At 38.4% G+C, this 16,139-nt stretch overlaps 1 protein-coding gene across 1 annotated transcript in view; it reads left to right on the top strand.

Annotated features, from left to right (window-relative positions):
* Window positions 1-3,552: 3,552 nt before the first annotated feature.
* The window catches only part of LOC137386990 (VWFA and cache domain-containing protein 1-like), a 36,398-nt gene continuing 23,811 nt past the window's right edge, over window positions 3,553-16,139 (top strand). The window contains exons 1-13 of the mRNA XM_068073252.1: window positions 3,553-3,784; window positions 5,952-6,014; window positions 6,298-6,446; window positions 7,080-7,213; window positions 7,442-7,580; window positions 7,714-7,858; window positions 8,654-8,840; window positions 8,983-9,123; window positions 10,575-10,672; window positions 10,765-10,897; window positions 11,463-11,612; window positions 12,305-12,434; window positions 14,893-15,068. Coding sequence (XP_067929353.1) covers window positions 3,593-3,784; window positions 5,952-6,014; window positions 6,298-6,446; window positions 7,080-7,213; window positions 7,442-7,580; window positions 7,714-7,858; window positions 8,654-8,840; window positions 8,983-9,123; window positions 10,575-10,672; window positions 10,765-10,897; window positions 11,463-11,612; window positions 12,305-12,434; window positions 14,893-15,068 — 1,837 coding nt within the window. The 5' untranslated portion in view covers window positions 3,553-3,592. The remainder of the gene's footprint in view (window positions 3,785-5,951; window positions 6,015-6,297; window positions 6,447-7,079; window positions 7,214-7,441; window positions 7,581-7,713; window positions 7,859-8,653; window positions 8,841-8,982; window positions 9,124-10,574; window positions 10,673-10,764; window positions 10,898-11,462; window positions 11,613-12,304; window positions 12,435-14,892; window positions 15,069-16,139) is intronic.

The raw sequence follows: 16,139 nt of genomic DNA, 5'->3' as shown, positions 1-16,139 counted from the left end.
TGTCCCTAATGAGTCCCTGGTGACTGAGTCTGGTGTAGAGTTGACGTTGAGATATTTGCCTTTGAAGGTGTTGTCATAGAAGAGTTTTGTTTTACTTGAATCGATAGTTAGAATTTTGCTGGTAGTCCTTAAATCGCCAATTTTAGCATTAATATTGTTATACAAGGTCTGCTTTAATTTCTTCCAAAACTCTGGACCATTACTGCAGTTGAGGGCATCTGCTTCCAGAAATTGTGTCTTTGCATCTTCGAGTGCTTTTCTGAATCTTTGTTTTGACAATTCAAGCGTATTACCACTCTCAAAAGAACTTCTGTATTTGAATTTTTCTTTGCTTGTTTTAGTTCTTTCGACAAGGTTGACAGCTCTTCAGTCCAGTAAGTAAGGTTTACAGTGCCCTGATAGCCTAATTTTTGGGACGCTCGATTCTTTGCAACGAGTCAGATTGGTAATAATTTTGTTTCATATAATTATAGTATCTGTTTCTGAAAGTATTTCTAATTGTGTAGTATATTTAATCCACTCACATCTGTTCCAAGAGTATAAGATTTTCGGTTCTGTTTTTATCTTTTGTGTTGTAAATAATGTCTACACTGGAATGTGGCTTCTTGTTGGTGCTCCTGAGAAAAGTTCTGTGGAGTTATCTGTGTACTGGTTGCTTATTATGGTAGCTGTATTTTGGGTTGTCATGATAAGGTCTATAACACTTCCACCATTATTGCAGAGGAAAGTGAAATATTTGTGTTTGTCTATCACTTCAAAGTTTTGGCTATTGCAGTGGTTAAAAAGCTGTCAGGCAAGTGTATTGGTTTTGCAGTCATTCCAAGCCGGCTGCCTTGCATTGAAATCACCAAGTATAGTTAGTTCTGTTCACTTGAGATTAGACATTTCGGCTCTGGCGCTACTAATTTGTTTGAAAACAGTATCTAATTTTGCAGTATTTTCAGGTTGAATATATGTTGATCCGAGTATGAATCGTTTACAATTTATGTTGATGGCAATGAAAAGTATTTCTGAATCTTGTTGTTCTAGACTGTGTATTCTGTCAGAGCTTATAGTGTTGTGTACTAATATAGCAACACCGCCTTGTCTAGAGGGGCTCTTGTTGTTTGGTTTTAAGTGAACGCTGTAGTTTTTGAAGTAAGCATTTGAGATCTGCATTGTTTTAGTGTGTGAAATGAATACTAGAACTGCTTTGTTTTGAGTGATGTAGTTGTCTAGAGCTAATAGTGAGGGGTGGGAACCACCATTTATGTTAATCTGCATCAACTTTAATTGTCTTCTTAATTTCTCAATTTCAACATTAAGATTTTTAATTAGTAGTTGGCAATGTTTATTTTGTTAGAAACAAAATAAAACAGGGTTATTAAAATTCTATACAAAAGAGATTTTAAATCATCCGCTAAGTAAATGTTTCAACTGCCAAAAACAACTGATTAACCCATCGCCTTAAATTATTTTCTTTGACGTTAACAAAAACAATAACAATTATGCAAAAACGCTAATTTTCAAATGAGCGACCAACACTGAGTTTTTTAAAATAATTTTCCGACAGACATCTGTTGGCGCACGTACTTTGATTATTTTGCTCTGAGCGCACGCAGCTGCAATTTTTTAGTGGTGTTTCACAACTCTGCTCTCCCGTTTGCGGGCGAGGTAAGATTTCACTACTTCGTTCATCTGAGATAATTCCGTAGAGTTGTGCTGAACCCCCTCGAGATTTTATATGACATATTTCCTTCTATGATAGTGACAATAGAAGTACTGATAGGAAAACCACTATAGTAAAACGGATGTTTCTATCGCGCATGCATCTTGGATAACAAGTTTGGCAGAGAATGCCAATTACAGATACATATAGCAATTAAAATTATAAATTATTTTGATTTTCTCAGACTGAGACTTCAGCGTCACTAGGGAATATATATATATGCATTGAATCAAGGTTTTGATGTTTAGGCAACATGGCGCGTTAAAAGACCCATCGCCAATACTGTATGATACATTCTACTGTCTGCTGTTATTCCAGACAGGTAGCATTGAAATCATCTTGACACTCATCTAGCAGAAGCACCTAGTTTGCTGTCCTTTGTTTGGTGTAATAATTGTTGTCAAGGCTTGGTTTATGACTTGTTTCAGCGTAACGAAGCGTATTCCAAAATAATAATAATCACAAAAACCTAACGAATGTTGCGTTATGTTATTCAATGAACACAGTCAAAACCGCCAAATTATGTAGGCGGCATGGAACATCGAATACTAATCTAACAATTCTAAATAAGTATTACATGGTTTGGCACCTAAAATGTTTTGGTATAATAAACCTCCAGAACTTGGCATTATCAAATGCCCACAACTCGATACTCAAGAACAAAACCACCATTGAAAAGCTAAAAATTAATGTTAGAAGGTGGCGCTTAGTTATGGAATAAGCGTAGAAGTTGTTCTACTCTCGCAATTTTTGCTTAAACTGACATAATGTTCGAGTCAAACCTTGAAAATGCATGTTGGGTTAAGCGAAGTAAGTCATTGGACAGTTTACTGTTTACAGTTTACATTGAATAGTTACAGGCTATAATTAGCATCATTTATTCAGGTTTTAATGATGAAATATGTATGTGCCTGTTATTCTCTATAGTGTCAGAAGCTAGTAACGGTTCGCAAGTGGCAAGCTCATACATAAAATAGATGGGCTATTGGGAGTTGAATACTTACGAATGTTGAAGGGTATTTAGAGTGAAACTACTGGTTGATTCCACCAATAAATCAGCTGGATAGCTTTTTAAACGAAACCCAATTTTTTACATTGAGTAAATAGTTTTGGGATTTCCACATTTCCTTCAAGTATGCTTACATTTTTACCTCTCTAGCTACTTAGTTTCCACGCGTAACATCTCTGATCATGTTGGTTAGTTAATGACCCCAAATACAATATTTTCCCTTGATCTTGGAATGTATTAGGCAATTTACATATACAAGTATTCTACTGTCCATATAAAATAAAATCCATATAGCATAAGCATTCTCAGAATATATTATTTATGTTGTAGGGGCATCTGCTATATTATGCTATGTGATAATTGGTGTTTTTAATGTATTGGTGTTGCAATTTCACAAGCAAAATAGTGCTTAATAACTGATTTACACGTCAGATAGCTTCGCAAATTTCTGTGACCAATCTAGCCAATCAGTGAGCAACAGCGCGACGAACAAGACCAGTTTGCAACTTATGCTGATTACAAAGTTTATGTTAATGTACTAAATATTATGAATAATTTTTGTTAATGTTACCGAAAAGTGCTCCACTGTTGACAATGCTTGTTGGACGTTTTCTCTCAATAAACTCGGTTACTTCTGGCATGACTGAATGATAGGATTGTGTTGACCTTCTAGATTGTATGTTTCACTGTAGGTACAGGGCTTGCCATTACTACATGCTAACTTCATGAGAAAATAAAATTGCAGAAGCCTAGCTGACAGAAGGTGAGCCATGTTGTGCCTTTCGCATGGACATCTCAAAGCTGCTGTAGTGCACTGCCTGCTGCTCCTCTATATGTTGCCTGATGTCTCATCGGAGACGGACAAGGAGCGAGCCATGGAGGAACTCAGCAAAATACACTACAATCAGAATGCCCAAAACTTTGTGATCCACAATTTGAGATCAGACAGTCAAGATACCATAGACTCAAATCTTTGGGCGGGCGTTGTTCTAAGGAAAGCAGTGAGAAGCATTGGAGATCACTTGCGGGAGCTTGCCAATAAAGAACTTGGCATCATCACTCTGCAAGTAAGTGAAACAGTTGAGTGACATGCCCTCAAGATACATGTCAGTATTTAGTTGACGAGCTTGAGTCATCTCAAACCGCTATTTCATAATTGGGACCATATTGTCTAGTGCCTCGTTTTTACTTTATTGTGGTGTTTTCTAATCATAATTGGACCACACTGTTTAGTGCCTGGTTTTTACTTTATTGTGGTGTTTTCTAATCATAATTGGACCACACTGTTTAGTGCCTGGTTTTTGCTTTATTTTGGTGTTTTCTAATACAGTGGACCCTCCTCATACTATTTTTATTCATTCTGGTGTTGACATCATAAGGAGAAAATATCCTATAGAGTAGTATAGTAATATAGTAATCATTTCATAGATAATTATCTCCATCGTAATTATCTCATGCCATCATCCCCTGGTAGAAAACATCAAAAATTTTCATATGTACTGTAGGCTTACATATTAAAAATTAGTAACAAAATATTATGTTAACTTTAGTAACTATAGTTGCCCACGCTAACTTTATTGTATTTAGTGGTTATGATCTGCAATAAAATGTAACATTACCATGTAGGCTACTATGTGTGGTACGTACCGTACTGTAGGAAGTTCTTACCTTCGAGACAGATGTATAACATAAACTGAGTTTAACTTGAATCACTTTCGCTGACTAAACGCACACTTAAAGGTTGAATTGCAACATAGAAACATAGAGGTGATAAAATCGTAGATGATGACAAAGTTGAAGTTTGGGTTAGTAAAATACATACTAAAACCTAGCTTTAAAGGTTGACTTGCAACAAAATTCACATTAAAGTTATTTGGTATCAAAAGACTCACCATGTCTTACACTGTTGTGTTGTAGGTGCAAAATATGTGGAAATGTGATTACAAGCTCTTAAAAGCTCAAAAATGAAAAGCCGCCGTAGATTGGAATCTGTTTATTTCTCTGACGTATTCATTACATTTGGTTATTGTCTTGTCATGTGATGTTCTCACGTGAATTGAAAGGCCAATATAAAGCTCAATATAAAACTTATCGTAGCACTAGTTTATGTCAAACACTTCGGGTTTTACTGAAGACCCCGTATCAAATATAGATGCTCGCTACTTTACAGTTTTGTTTCGGCTTGGTCTAATCAGTGAGTCGTAATCTTATTATGTGACCCAATACTTCCTGCCAAACAACGCGAATAATTTCTGCTGCATTTTTTGATTATCACAGGTGACCAACAGGCTCATCATGTTAATCAGACAATGATATGTACTCCTTCAAGCTAAGGCTAAAAAATTAAACGAATTTTTACAGTAAGTTATAAGATATCACTGCTAAAAGTCACAGCATTACAACGACGATAAAATAGACGCGTAAAAACAATAGACATGGTTTTATTGAATGCGTGAAGTATATTTGTAAAAATATTTCGACGAATGAGGTTGCATGAAAGTGTAAACAGAAACCATCTTGTAACAACTATGTCCCATTTGAGCTGTTTTGGAAAGACAATCCAAACTACGGCGGTCTCGTGTGGCTGCGATTAGCTGTTCGTTTTTTAGCTTTTAAGAGCTTGTAATCGTATTCCCACATAATTTGCACCTACAACACAACAGAGTTAGACATGGTGAATCTTTTGATACCAAATAACTGTAATGTGAATTTTGTTGCAAGTCAACCTTTAAAGCTAGGTTTTAGTATGTATTTTACTAAACCAAACTTCAACTTTGTCATCGTCTACGACTTTATCACCTCTATGTTTCTGGTTTCGTTTTCACTATAACTTATAATGAATATCGCTGAATTGAGGGGGAGGAGAAGGGGAGGGGGGAGAGGGGAGGGGTGAGAAGGGGGGAAGGAGAAGGGGAGGGGGAGAGCATCGTAAGTCTCTTTCAGTCGTTGGGGGGATTTCGATGAATAGCATATGAGCATCTTCATTATTCCAACGTGTTCAGCGTACTGACTGCCAAATTTAAATTTCGAGAGAAATCTTTGCTGATGTTGTATCGCGAAAAGAATTTCCTATGGAGGAGACAAAAAACATGCTGTTCCATATCATAAGGTGAAACATCGTATAACAGGGACATGGTAACCTGAGGGTGCAATGTATGTCAATTGTAATGATGAGACCATAATTTGGCTATCTTTGCTCTGGAGTCACAGTTTCAACCATGATTTTTCTTGCAGAGCATCTTTGATTCTATAGACTATCTTGATGTTGCCCAAGATCTACCTGCCAAAGCCATGCAGGTAAAACAAACACATTTTGTGCAATAGTGCGTGCCAACCATGTGTACCTTGAAGATTATTTTGATGCGGTTTAGTAGATTTCGGTTTATCCATTCTGTAACATGATAATTCTCACCTATTCGCCTATGTGGTCTTATCCTTTTGAGTGTCTGTTCTGCAGGCTCCCCTAGTTCGATCAGTGATTGCCATCCAAATATAGGATACAGAGCCCATTTTAGCGGACTTATGTGTGCTCACCTATAATCACATTTGGAACCTTGCGTGATAACTTTATTTTTACTAGATTGGTCAAGCTCTTGAATCCAAGCTGACTTCATATCGCCAGCTGCTGTTCGCCAACAAAGCCTTGGTACAGAGTCTTTATGGTTTTCACCAACGCACTCCAATATCAGAGTCACTTCCATGTTGTTCACTGAACTCCTCTATATTTGGGTTAGTATGCTTCACTCTCCACCTAGTCCTTGCATTAGGGCTATCTGCTGATAGTAAAGCAAGGTGCTCTGATTCAACTATATATGTTGACCTTAGCTGGTTTAGCTAAGGTATTTTGATCATGCAACTTTTGAAAAAATTGTGACGAATGTTAGCATACTTGTAAACAGGGATGCTAGTACATGACTCATTTGTTAACAGGCATATTAGTAGATGACTTACTTGTTAACAGGGATGTTAGTACATGACTCACATGTTAACTGGGATGTTAGTACATGACTCACTTGTTAAAAGAGATGTAAGTACATAACTCACTTGTTAAAAGGGATGTTAGTATATGACTCACTTGTTAAAAGGGATGTTAGTACATGACTCACTTGTTAAAAGGAATGTTAGTATATGACTCACTTGTTAACTGGGATGTTAGTACATGACTCACTTGTTAACAGGGATGTTAGTACATGACTCATTTGTTAACAGGGATATTAGTAGATGACTCACTTGTTAACAGGGATGTTAATATAATTATGACTCATTTATAATTACAAACATTAATTAATCAGTGAAAAATGAGCAGTGAAGCAATCATGGCCCATTGTTGCTCTAAAAAAGCTTCTGGCACACAATTTGCAGTGACGGAAAGAGTTCTGATGGTGGTGGGAGGGAAAAGCAACACGCTGCAAGCTCCATGATCGCAGTTTGTGATTTCCTACCCTATTCTGTCTCTAGATTGACTTTCAACCCCGGTAGAAATCTAACAAGCAAGTGTAAGTAATGGCATTAATTCACTATCCTATTTGCTTTTATATAGTCTTGTGATCAGAGATGGTTGATCAAAGCTGGACACTCAGTTGTCTGCCCCTTCAATGAGTGATAGCGAGGGTTTTCAACGTCAATCTGTTAATGACTACTCCGAATTACTCTTCTCACGAGAATCAAGTTTTCATTTACACTGTTTATCCATTCAATAATTGTCCTCTCTCTCTCTCTACTAGTTTCACAGAATGTGCAACGCTACTCCTCACTCAAGTGGCAGTATTTCATCTCAACGGAAGGGGTGCAGAATGAGTACCCAGCGCACCAAATCAATTCATCCACGATCCCATGTTTGCTGGTGCAAGGATACCGCCACAGGTATGCAGCTAATCAGCACTTGTCTTCTCTCTTTCTAAGATGCCTCATGCTATTTTGGCTGGCTGATGCAATGTTTTTGCTCACATAATCTGATTGAAAACTTGTGTAATGTGACTGCTGCTCTGAATTGTAGGGATGTGTACGCGAGTACGATCGCTCCTCGGCGAGAGAATATTGTGCTGGTGATAGACAGGTCTTCCTCCCTCAACCTCAACCAGTGGCAGACGGCTAAAGAGTTGGCTAGACAAGTTCTCAATTCCCTATCTTCTAATCACCAGGTTTGCTGGTAGACGACTGTTTCTCTGCATTGTGTCAGATATGTTGCTTCTTACACTATCTCTGGGTCTGCCCTTCCTCGTTTCATCTAATTCAAGGGCTGAACTTTTCCATTTGAATATGCCAGTATTCTATTCAGACCAGCGCTTGGCTCGTCTCACAAATAGACTACCGTACTTTTCGGACTATTAGCCGCTACTTTTTTTCTGAGGATTTGAGCTATGCGGCTTATATAAGGGTGTGGCTATTCTGTGGCTTTTTCTTTCATCGCTAGGGCGCATTAACCAGAATCTTTTGTTAGTGCGCCTCTAGCGGTGAAAGAAAATACGAAACAATACCTAACGGTACTGTTCCGTTAGGCACTAGGTTAAAAAGCATCGATTAATACGAAACTGTGCCGTTAGGCACTGTTCCGTTTTAAACAGGAAAGTTGCTGCCGTGTTAAAAAGCACCGTCCTGAGTTGTGCGGCCTATACAAAGGTGCGGCCTATGTATTGTTTTATTGTCATTTTGGAAAATAAAGCAGATGCGGCTTATGTAGGGGTGCGGTTTATAGTCCGAAAAGTACGGTACATACAACATCTAAAGATCGTTTTATTTCACTAGAGTTTGTCTAAAATCATCTGGAGAGGGCCTGGCCGATAGCCTCCTTACCGTTACTCACTAGTACAGAAACCTTTGCTAGCGGTCTTATCAAAGCATACCAGGTTCATGTGTGGATGCAATGAAGGTTGATGCTAAAGTGTTCATAATGCTCTGCAGTGGTGCACTGTACATACTTCTAAAACTCTGTCTAGATTGCCATTATTGCGCTGGCCGGGGCACTGGAATACCCTCCCGCAGATTGTATACAAGATCGCCTGAGGCCAGCTACTCCGCTCAACAAGTTTCTCCTCACCAAGTATATTGATGAGCTGACCCTTGCCAACACACAAGCCAATCATAGCCAAGGCCTTGAGGCTGCCTTTACTCTTCTGCCTCCTGGTCAGTGCTTGTTGTCTCCCCATCACTATTACACAGCACTCTCTATATCATTTCTCCTAGGTTTGGATTTAGTATAGTTTCTGCTAATATCTAGTAAAACAACATGGCGTAACGTCTATTGCAAGTAGCAGTTATTTTGCAGCGTCAGATGCCATGCTGCTGTACATTAGCAAGGGATCTGTTGTGTCTCTCAGTGAGCCGAAGCAAGTGCTGGACACCATCATGATGGAGAATATGAAGCGCAATAAAAAGCTTGTCATCCATACATATGGTCTCACTGATGGTTAGTAAATATAGGGGCAGCTAATGCTTGTCTGATATTTCATAACTGCTCACTGAAACCATCTCCATCTTCTTAACCCTTTGAACCATGGCCGTCTTTTGTTTTCTAACTCAAAATCTTCAGCAAAATTATAGACAGTATCACATAATTCTTCATTTGCATCACCATCATCTATCACCATCATCTATCACCATCATCTATCACCATCATCTATCACCATCTGCATCACCATCATCTATCACCATCATCTATCACCATCATCTATCACCATCATCTATCACCATCTGCATCACCATCATCTATCACCATCATCTATCACCATCATCTATCACCATCATCTATCACCATCATCTATCACCATCTGCATCACCATCATCTATCACCATCATCTATCACCATCATCTATCACCATCATCTATCACCATCATCTATCACCATCATCTATCACCATCTGCATCACCATCATCTATCACCAACATCTATCACCATCATCTATCACCATCATCTATCACCATCATCTATCACCATCATCTATCACCATCATCTATCACCATCATCTATCACCATAATCTATCACCATAATCTATCACCATCATCTATCACCATCATCTATCACCATCATCTATCACCATCATCTATCACCATCATCTATCACCATCATCTATCACCTTCATCTATCACCATCATCTATCACCATCATCTATCACCATCATCTATCACCATCATCTATCACCATCATCTATCACCATCATCTATCACCATCATCTATCACCATCATCTATCACCATCATCTATCACCATCATCTATCACCATCTGCATCACCATCATCTATCACCATCATCTATCACCATCATCTATCACCATCATCTATCACATACCAACAAATGAGTAGCATCAAATTTTTTCACAATGTTGTCCCACTAAAATTGTTATAATAATGAAGGAAGTTGATAAACATATTTGGAAAAGCAAAGGTAAAATTTCCAGTCTAGTGCACTATGTAAGGATTAATTCGATTGGTTTGCACTGTTATATCGATTAATTTGATTGGTTTGCACTGTTATATCGATTAATTCGATTGGTTTGCACTGTTATATCGAAACACCGTGTGTAAATAGAGCCCTGTGAATGCCGGTATACCGGCCATTAGGGTTTCTGATATACGCTATGCAACGTCAGAAAACCACCTGTCAAAGTGCAAAGGGTTATTAGCTGCTCACTGGCAGTACTCTGTCTTTCATAGCACTCTACCTCCTTCAGGCCCTATGCACTTTCATTATACTTTCTAGCTAAATCCATGCTTGATGTCCACTCACACTCCCTCTCTGTTGCTGCAAATATTCTGCTAGGATATGGTAGTCGAGAAGCAGGCAAGGGGACTTGCCACACTCAATTAAGTCTTAATTGAGCGACTCTGACCTCTGTTCTGATTATCATAACACCATTACAGGGGATGAGACAATGCTGTACCAAGAAGCACTGCTTAGGGATATGGCCATGCAGAACTTTTCCAAGTATGGTTTGGTCTACACAGGGTCAGGTGTCATGGTAAGTGTTATTCAACTCTGCTTAGATGCATCGCTTAAAAAATTTGTAAATAGCTGCAGATGAATGTGACTCGTCTCCTCTCTTATCCATAGCCTGGTACCTATCATGACGTCAGCTCTGTGGGCGCTTCGGCAGCTGCTCTCAACAGTTTGTTTGTGCCAGAGGATAGTACCGAGGAGGATACAATGGTAATTTCCATCCCACACAATGACCTGACGGATAGCGGTAAGAGATTATCCCCCCTCACTCTGCGTGTTGTGTACACTGTTGTCTTTTTGTCCTAGTCGATGTGAGTTGATACCCTTAGAGTGGGAATGTGTTTATTTTTGTTGCTGTTCACTCTCATTTACTCCTCACATACTCCTCTTGCTCTTCGTATGCCTGGCGTAACTCAATATGCTTACACCACACAATGTACACTCTCATTTACTCCTCACGTACTCCTCTTGCTCTTCGTATGCCTGGCGTAACTCAATATGCTTACACCACACAATGTACACTCTCATTTACTCCTCACATACTCCTCTTGCTCTTCGTATGCCTGGCGTAACTCAATATGCTTACACCACACAATGTACAGTTTACAACTCACCCTTCTCTGACCTTGCACTCAGCCATTCCTTGTATCATCCTTGTCTTATTTTGCACCTATCTGTTCCTAGCAGCACCTGTCTCTGGCCACGCATGCACCCATTCTTAGCCCCACGTTTCCATGACCTCACCTTTACCTATTCCTTGCTCCACATGCCTTCTGCACTGTCCAATATGAGACAATCTGTTGTGGCTGCAGGGTTGGTGGTCAGTTTGACTACACCGTGTCTATCAAGTGATGGAAAGCCTATCGGTGTTGTGGGAGCTGATATAACATTGGAGGACTTGACAGATGTGGTTGTGCAAAGCAAGGGACCACGGCTCTACAGCTTCCTGGTTGATAGCTCAGGTAATTGAAGCTTTAGCATTTCTTTCTGTGTCACCCCTTGTACCAGTTCCTTTCCTCTGTATAGCTATGTCACCCCTTGTACCAGTTCCTCTGTATATCTGTGTCATCCCTTGTAACAGTTCCTTTCCTCTGTATAGCTGTGTCATCCCTTGTACCAGTTCCTTTCCTCTGTATAGCTGTGTCATCCCTTGTACCAGTTCCTTTCCTCTGTATAGCTGTGTCATCCCTTGTACCAGTTCCTTTCCTCTGTATAGTTGTGGCATCCCTTGTACCAGTTCCTCTGTTTATAGCTGTGTCATCCCTTGTACCAGTTCCTTTCCTCTGTATAGCTGTGTCATCCCTTGTACCAGTTCCTTTCCTCCGTATAGCTGTGTCATCCTTTGTAACAGTTCCTTTCCTCTGTATAGCTGTGTCACCCCTTGTACCAGTTCCTCTGTATAGCTATGTCACCCCTTGTACCAGTTTCTCTGTTTCTAGCTGTGTCATCCCTTGTACCATAAGTACAACCCTTGTACTATAAGTTACCTACTTATAGTTCACAAATGGTAGCTGCCTCGACTACCTGTTGGATAATGTCACTAGGTAATATCATAACCATTAAAAAGTATATGATGGCCATTTCACTCACAAACTATGTTTCTAATCCTAACCAGGAAAAGGGTATTAATTTATGCTATACATATCTTTCCAAGGTTATATGATTATGCATCCAACAATAGAGAGGTCCATGTCTGATCGAGCTATCCCTTCTCGCATAAATATGACACAGTTTGAGAACTTGCCTGGTTTTTCCGACGTGTCTGTCAAGATTCTCACATCCAGGTACTATATCGCAAGTTTCTTGTTTAATACTGTATTAGCATATTCAGCGTATACTTGTACTAGCTGTACTACTCGGCATTGCTCGGGTAATAAAAAAGTCTTTGGACAGAAAATTTCTTTGTTATGTGTAATTGTAATAAATTAAGAGAGAAAAAAAACAACTTAAGTTTTCAAACTTTGTCAAACAACTGTAACTTTCAAACTTCATATCATGAGGAAAATGTTTTGTGCGGGTCAAATAAATTTTAAAAAAACAAAACAACTGTAAAGGTTTTCAAACAACCGTAAGTTTAAAATTTCATAACTTGAAAAAAGTGTTTCGTTGAAATAAATTAAAAAAAAAATTAAAAATGTAAAGGTGTTTAAATGTAAAAGTGAAATCATTAGCAAGTAATATCTAAATATAGTATGTTGTGCTACGATTACAATGAAAAATTATTTGGTATGTAATTACCTTAGGACACTTATGTAATCGCATCATCTAAATTTCGTGTTTTCGCGGAGTCATCCTCTCGCGAAGATTTCATGAGCTACACTAAACTATCATAACGAACGAGTGAAAATGCGGAATTTAATATCTTTGTTTATTGATAGTCCAAGAAACAAATGGCAGCAAGCGATCAAATTGCATTATCGATCTGGGCCACACAATTCTACTTGCGGTTTACAATTACAAACTACTCCCACATTGAAAATTGTTCTTTTTACCGGTGAACCGAACCTGAGGAATCTAATTATGTTTGTTCCACTGCATTTATTTTCACATCACTATATTTTCGCACTCGGCAGAGCTGCGAAATTAAGTTGTACCGAAATTTTACTCATTATGCTATTCACGAAACTAAATACTAGCGAAATATAAGTGTCCTAGGGTATATGATTTTAGTTCATTTGAGTGTTGGCATGCCAATTTTCGCATGCCAGTGTTGGCATCTGAAAATATTGTAGGCTATAGACGTACATAGTGGTATAGAAACCCATATTCATTATATAATGCAATGACCTCCTGGTAAAAATCATCATCATTAAAAATAGTAACAAAATACTATGTTAACCATAGTAGCTATAGGTACCGAGTAGGACTTTAGTGCATTTTGTGGTTATGATCTGCAAAATAATATAACATTGCAATGTACTGCATGGAGAGTTTTACCCTCGAGACAGACATGTAACATGACGCTGAATCTAACTTAAATGAATTTAGTTTAGTAAAGTCATACTTGAAGTAAAGTCATACTTGAAGTAAAGTCATACTTGAAGTAAAGTCATACTTGAAAGAAGTTTTAGTATGTATTTTAGTGAACTTTAACCTTTGAACTAAAATTTTGTCATTTATCTGTTTGCGAATCTGTTTTTACCATAACGGGTACCAACTCATCTCTCTTAATAACGTATATAATCAGTACACAAATCGCCAAATTTTAATTTCGAGAGAGATAATTGTTGATATCATTTGACAGAAAAAGTTCGCCCTAACGAAAAAATGACGAAAAATCATCGTGTTGCATAGAGTTAGGCGAAAAATATTTTATAATAGGGGCATCGTAGCGCATGGGCGCAATGCTCAAATAATACATCGTTTGCGTGTGCATACACTATTTGATAACAGCGTGTTAAAATGCTAAGGGCTCTATAGCTCAGCCGTTAAATTCATAGAATTGAAACTTGCAGTCGCAATCTTTGCAAGTTCGAGTCTAGCACAATGTGGAATTCTAACATCCAAGATTTTAATAGCTATAGCCGGACACACCGACAGATATCCAAACAGATGATGACACCAGACGACACACAGACGGCAAAGTTTGAGAAATATATGTATACATGAGTAGCTGCTACTCATCCATGCTGCCAATGGCAGCCATTTTACTGAAAACATATACCGCCCAAAGCAGCAAAAAATGTGTAATACTATTTAAAGAAAGCACTGAAAAATAAAGCGAAACTATGAAGTTGAGTTTACTCTGGTGCAGGATCAGATGGAAGACAATTTCCTAAATTATCTCAGGCTTGAAAGTGTTAATAAGCTAGTCTGAAGATAGCGAGCATTTTATCAGTGTGTCACTTTCAGTAGAATCAATTGAAACAGTTTGCAGAACCCCTAAAACATCAATAGAGTTATTCTAGTGAGTCAGATCTTCGTGTTCATAAAGAACATAGATAGCTTTGACTCGTTCTTTCCAATGTCTATGCTATTGAAAGAACAATAAGTGTAGTTGTTTGTCCATTGCAATAACTTCACACCAATTATACACTTTTTATTTCACTATCTTGAAACTGAATACTTCACTTAATTAAAGAAATAAATTTTAAGATTTTAACGAAACTATAAAACTGGTAGATGTCACATCAGACTATTTATGGAATGGCTCTGTGGACACAGCATAAGCCTTATCTATGCCTGCTTTACATACTCTCTTGATGCTCTGTCAGTTGCCTCAAACACTCTTACTCTTTTCAGCAATGGCAGTGCGGATTTAGACGTAAGCAATACGAGTATTACCGGAGAGCAACTCGTCTCCCCCTACAGCATTACATTCACTTATTCGTGGTACAAAGTACCGACGACTCCGTATATTGTTGTTGTGAGGGCATTGAAGAGCTTTGTACCCCTTCATGAGATCTCTGGCATTACTGGTGAGATTAGCACTTTTTTGTAAGTGCCATTGATGCAATCATTAGTTAATCAAGCGCCTGATGTGATATGTCAGAAGTGGGTTCGACATTGATTCAATAATTACCTTTAATTATTGAAAGAGTTGAGGTAAGAGGGAAGCTGGTGAAGTTTATCATACGGGCCTGACCACAACCATTTATTCTATTGGGCCAATCATGGACATTAGCCATAAATGGTCATGCTAGAGGAAGTTACCACAGTGATTACTAGTAGGGCCCAAACGTGAAATTTGTAGTTATGCTCTAAAATCTATGGCATCAAATCCAATGACATTTATACATGGTCCTGAGTGGCCAAGACAAGTTTTACACCGGTTTATAAGCAAAGGTTGCTCTAGGCCTGTTTCAATCATGTTGTTCGTGCTATCATTTAGTTCAAACAAACTTAGCGGATTTCATTTTCGGCTGCCACAATTTAGCACTCATCCAGGTTACAATTATAAGAATATGTTCGCCTTAAATCGCTTGAGTTGATTTCACCAAAATGACTAGTTTTCAAATTTACTAGTTCTTCGCACTCACACCTCACATATACGTTGTGTTGATGGTGAGGTCACCTTTCATGGCCGTATTAACAATTTAACAAGTGGTGTTAAACAATAGAGACCAACTTGGAGTTATATGAGTCAATTTTTGTGTCTGCTCAACATCGACATGGGCAGTAGTCTATCAGATGCACTCCTTTACTGATACTATTTGGCTGCTAAACCATTTGCATAACAAATGTTTGAAATGAAAAAATGTTTTTATTGTTTATAAATGAATATACAGAAATAAAAATCCTTGAAATTCATATTAACACTTTCAAGCCTAACCTTGTATACACAAGCAACCCCCTGATCCTGGACAGTATTTACAACCCCCTGATCCTGGATTGTATTAACAACCCCCTTATCCTGGACTGTATTAACAACCCCCTGATCCTGGACTGTATTAACAACCCCTGATCCTGGACTGTATTAACAACCCCCTGATCCTGGACTGTATTAACAACCCCCTGATCCTGGACTGTATTAACAACCCCTAATCCTG

Source organism: Watersipora subatra, chromosome 2, assembly GCF_963576615.1.
Source record: "Watersipora subatra chromosome 2, tzWatSuba1.1, whole genome shotgun sequence".
Taxonomy (NCBI): domain Eukaryota; kingdom Metazoa; phylum Bryozoa; class Gymnolaemata; order Cheilostomatida; family Watersiporidae; genus Watersipora; species Watersipora subatra.
This window is presented reverse-complemented; position numbering and strand designations above follow the sequence as displayed.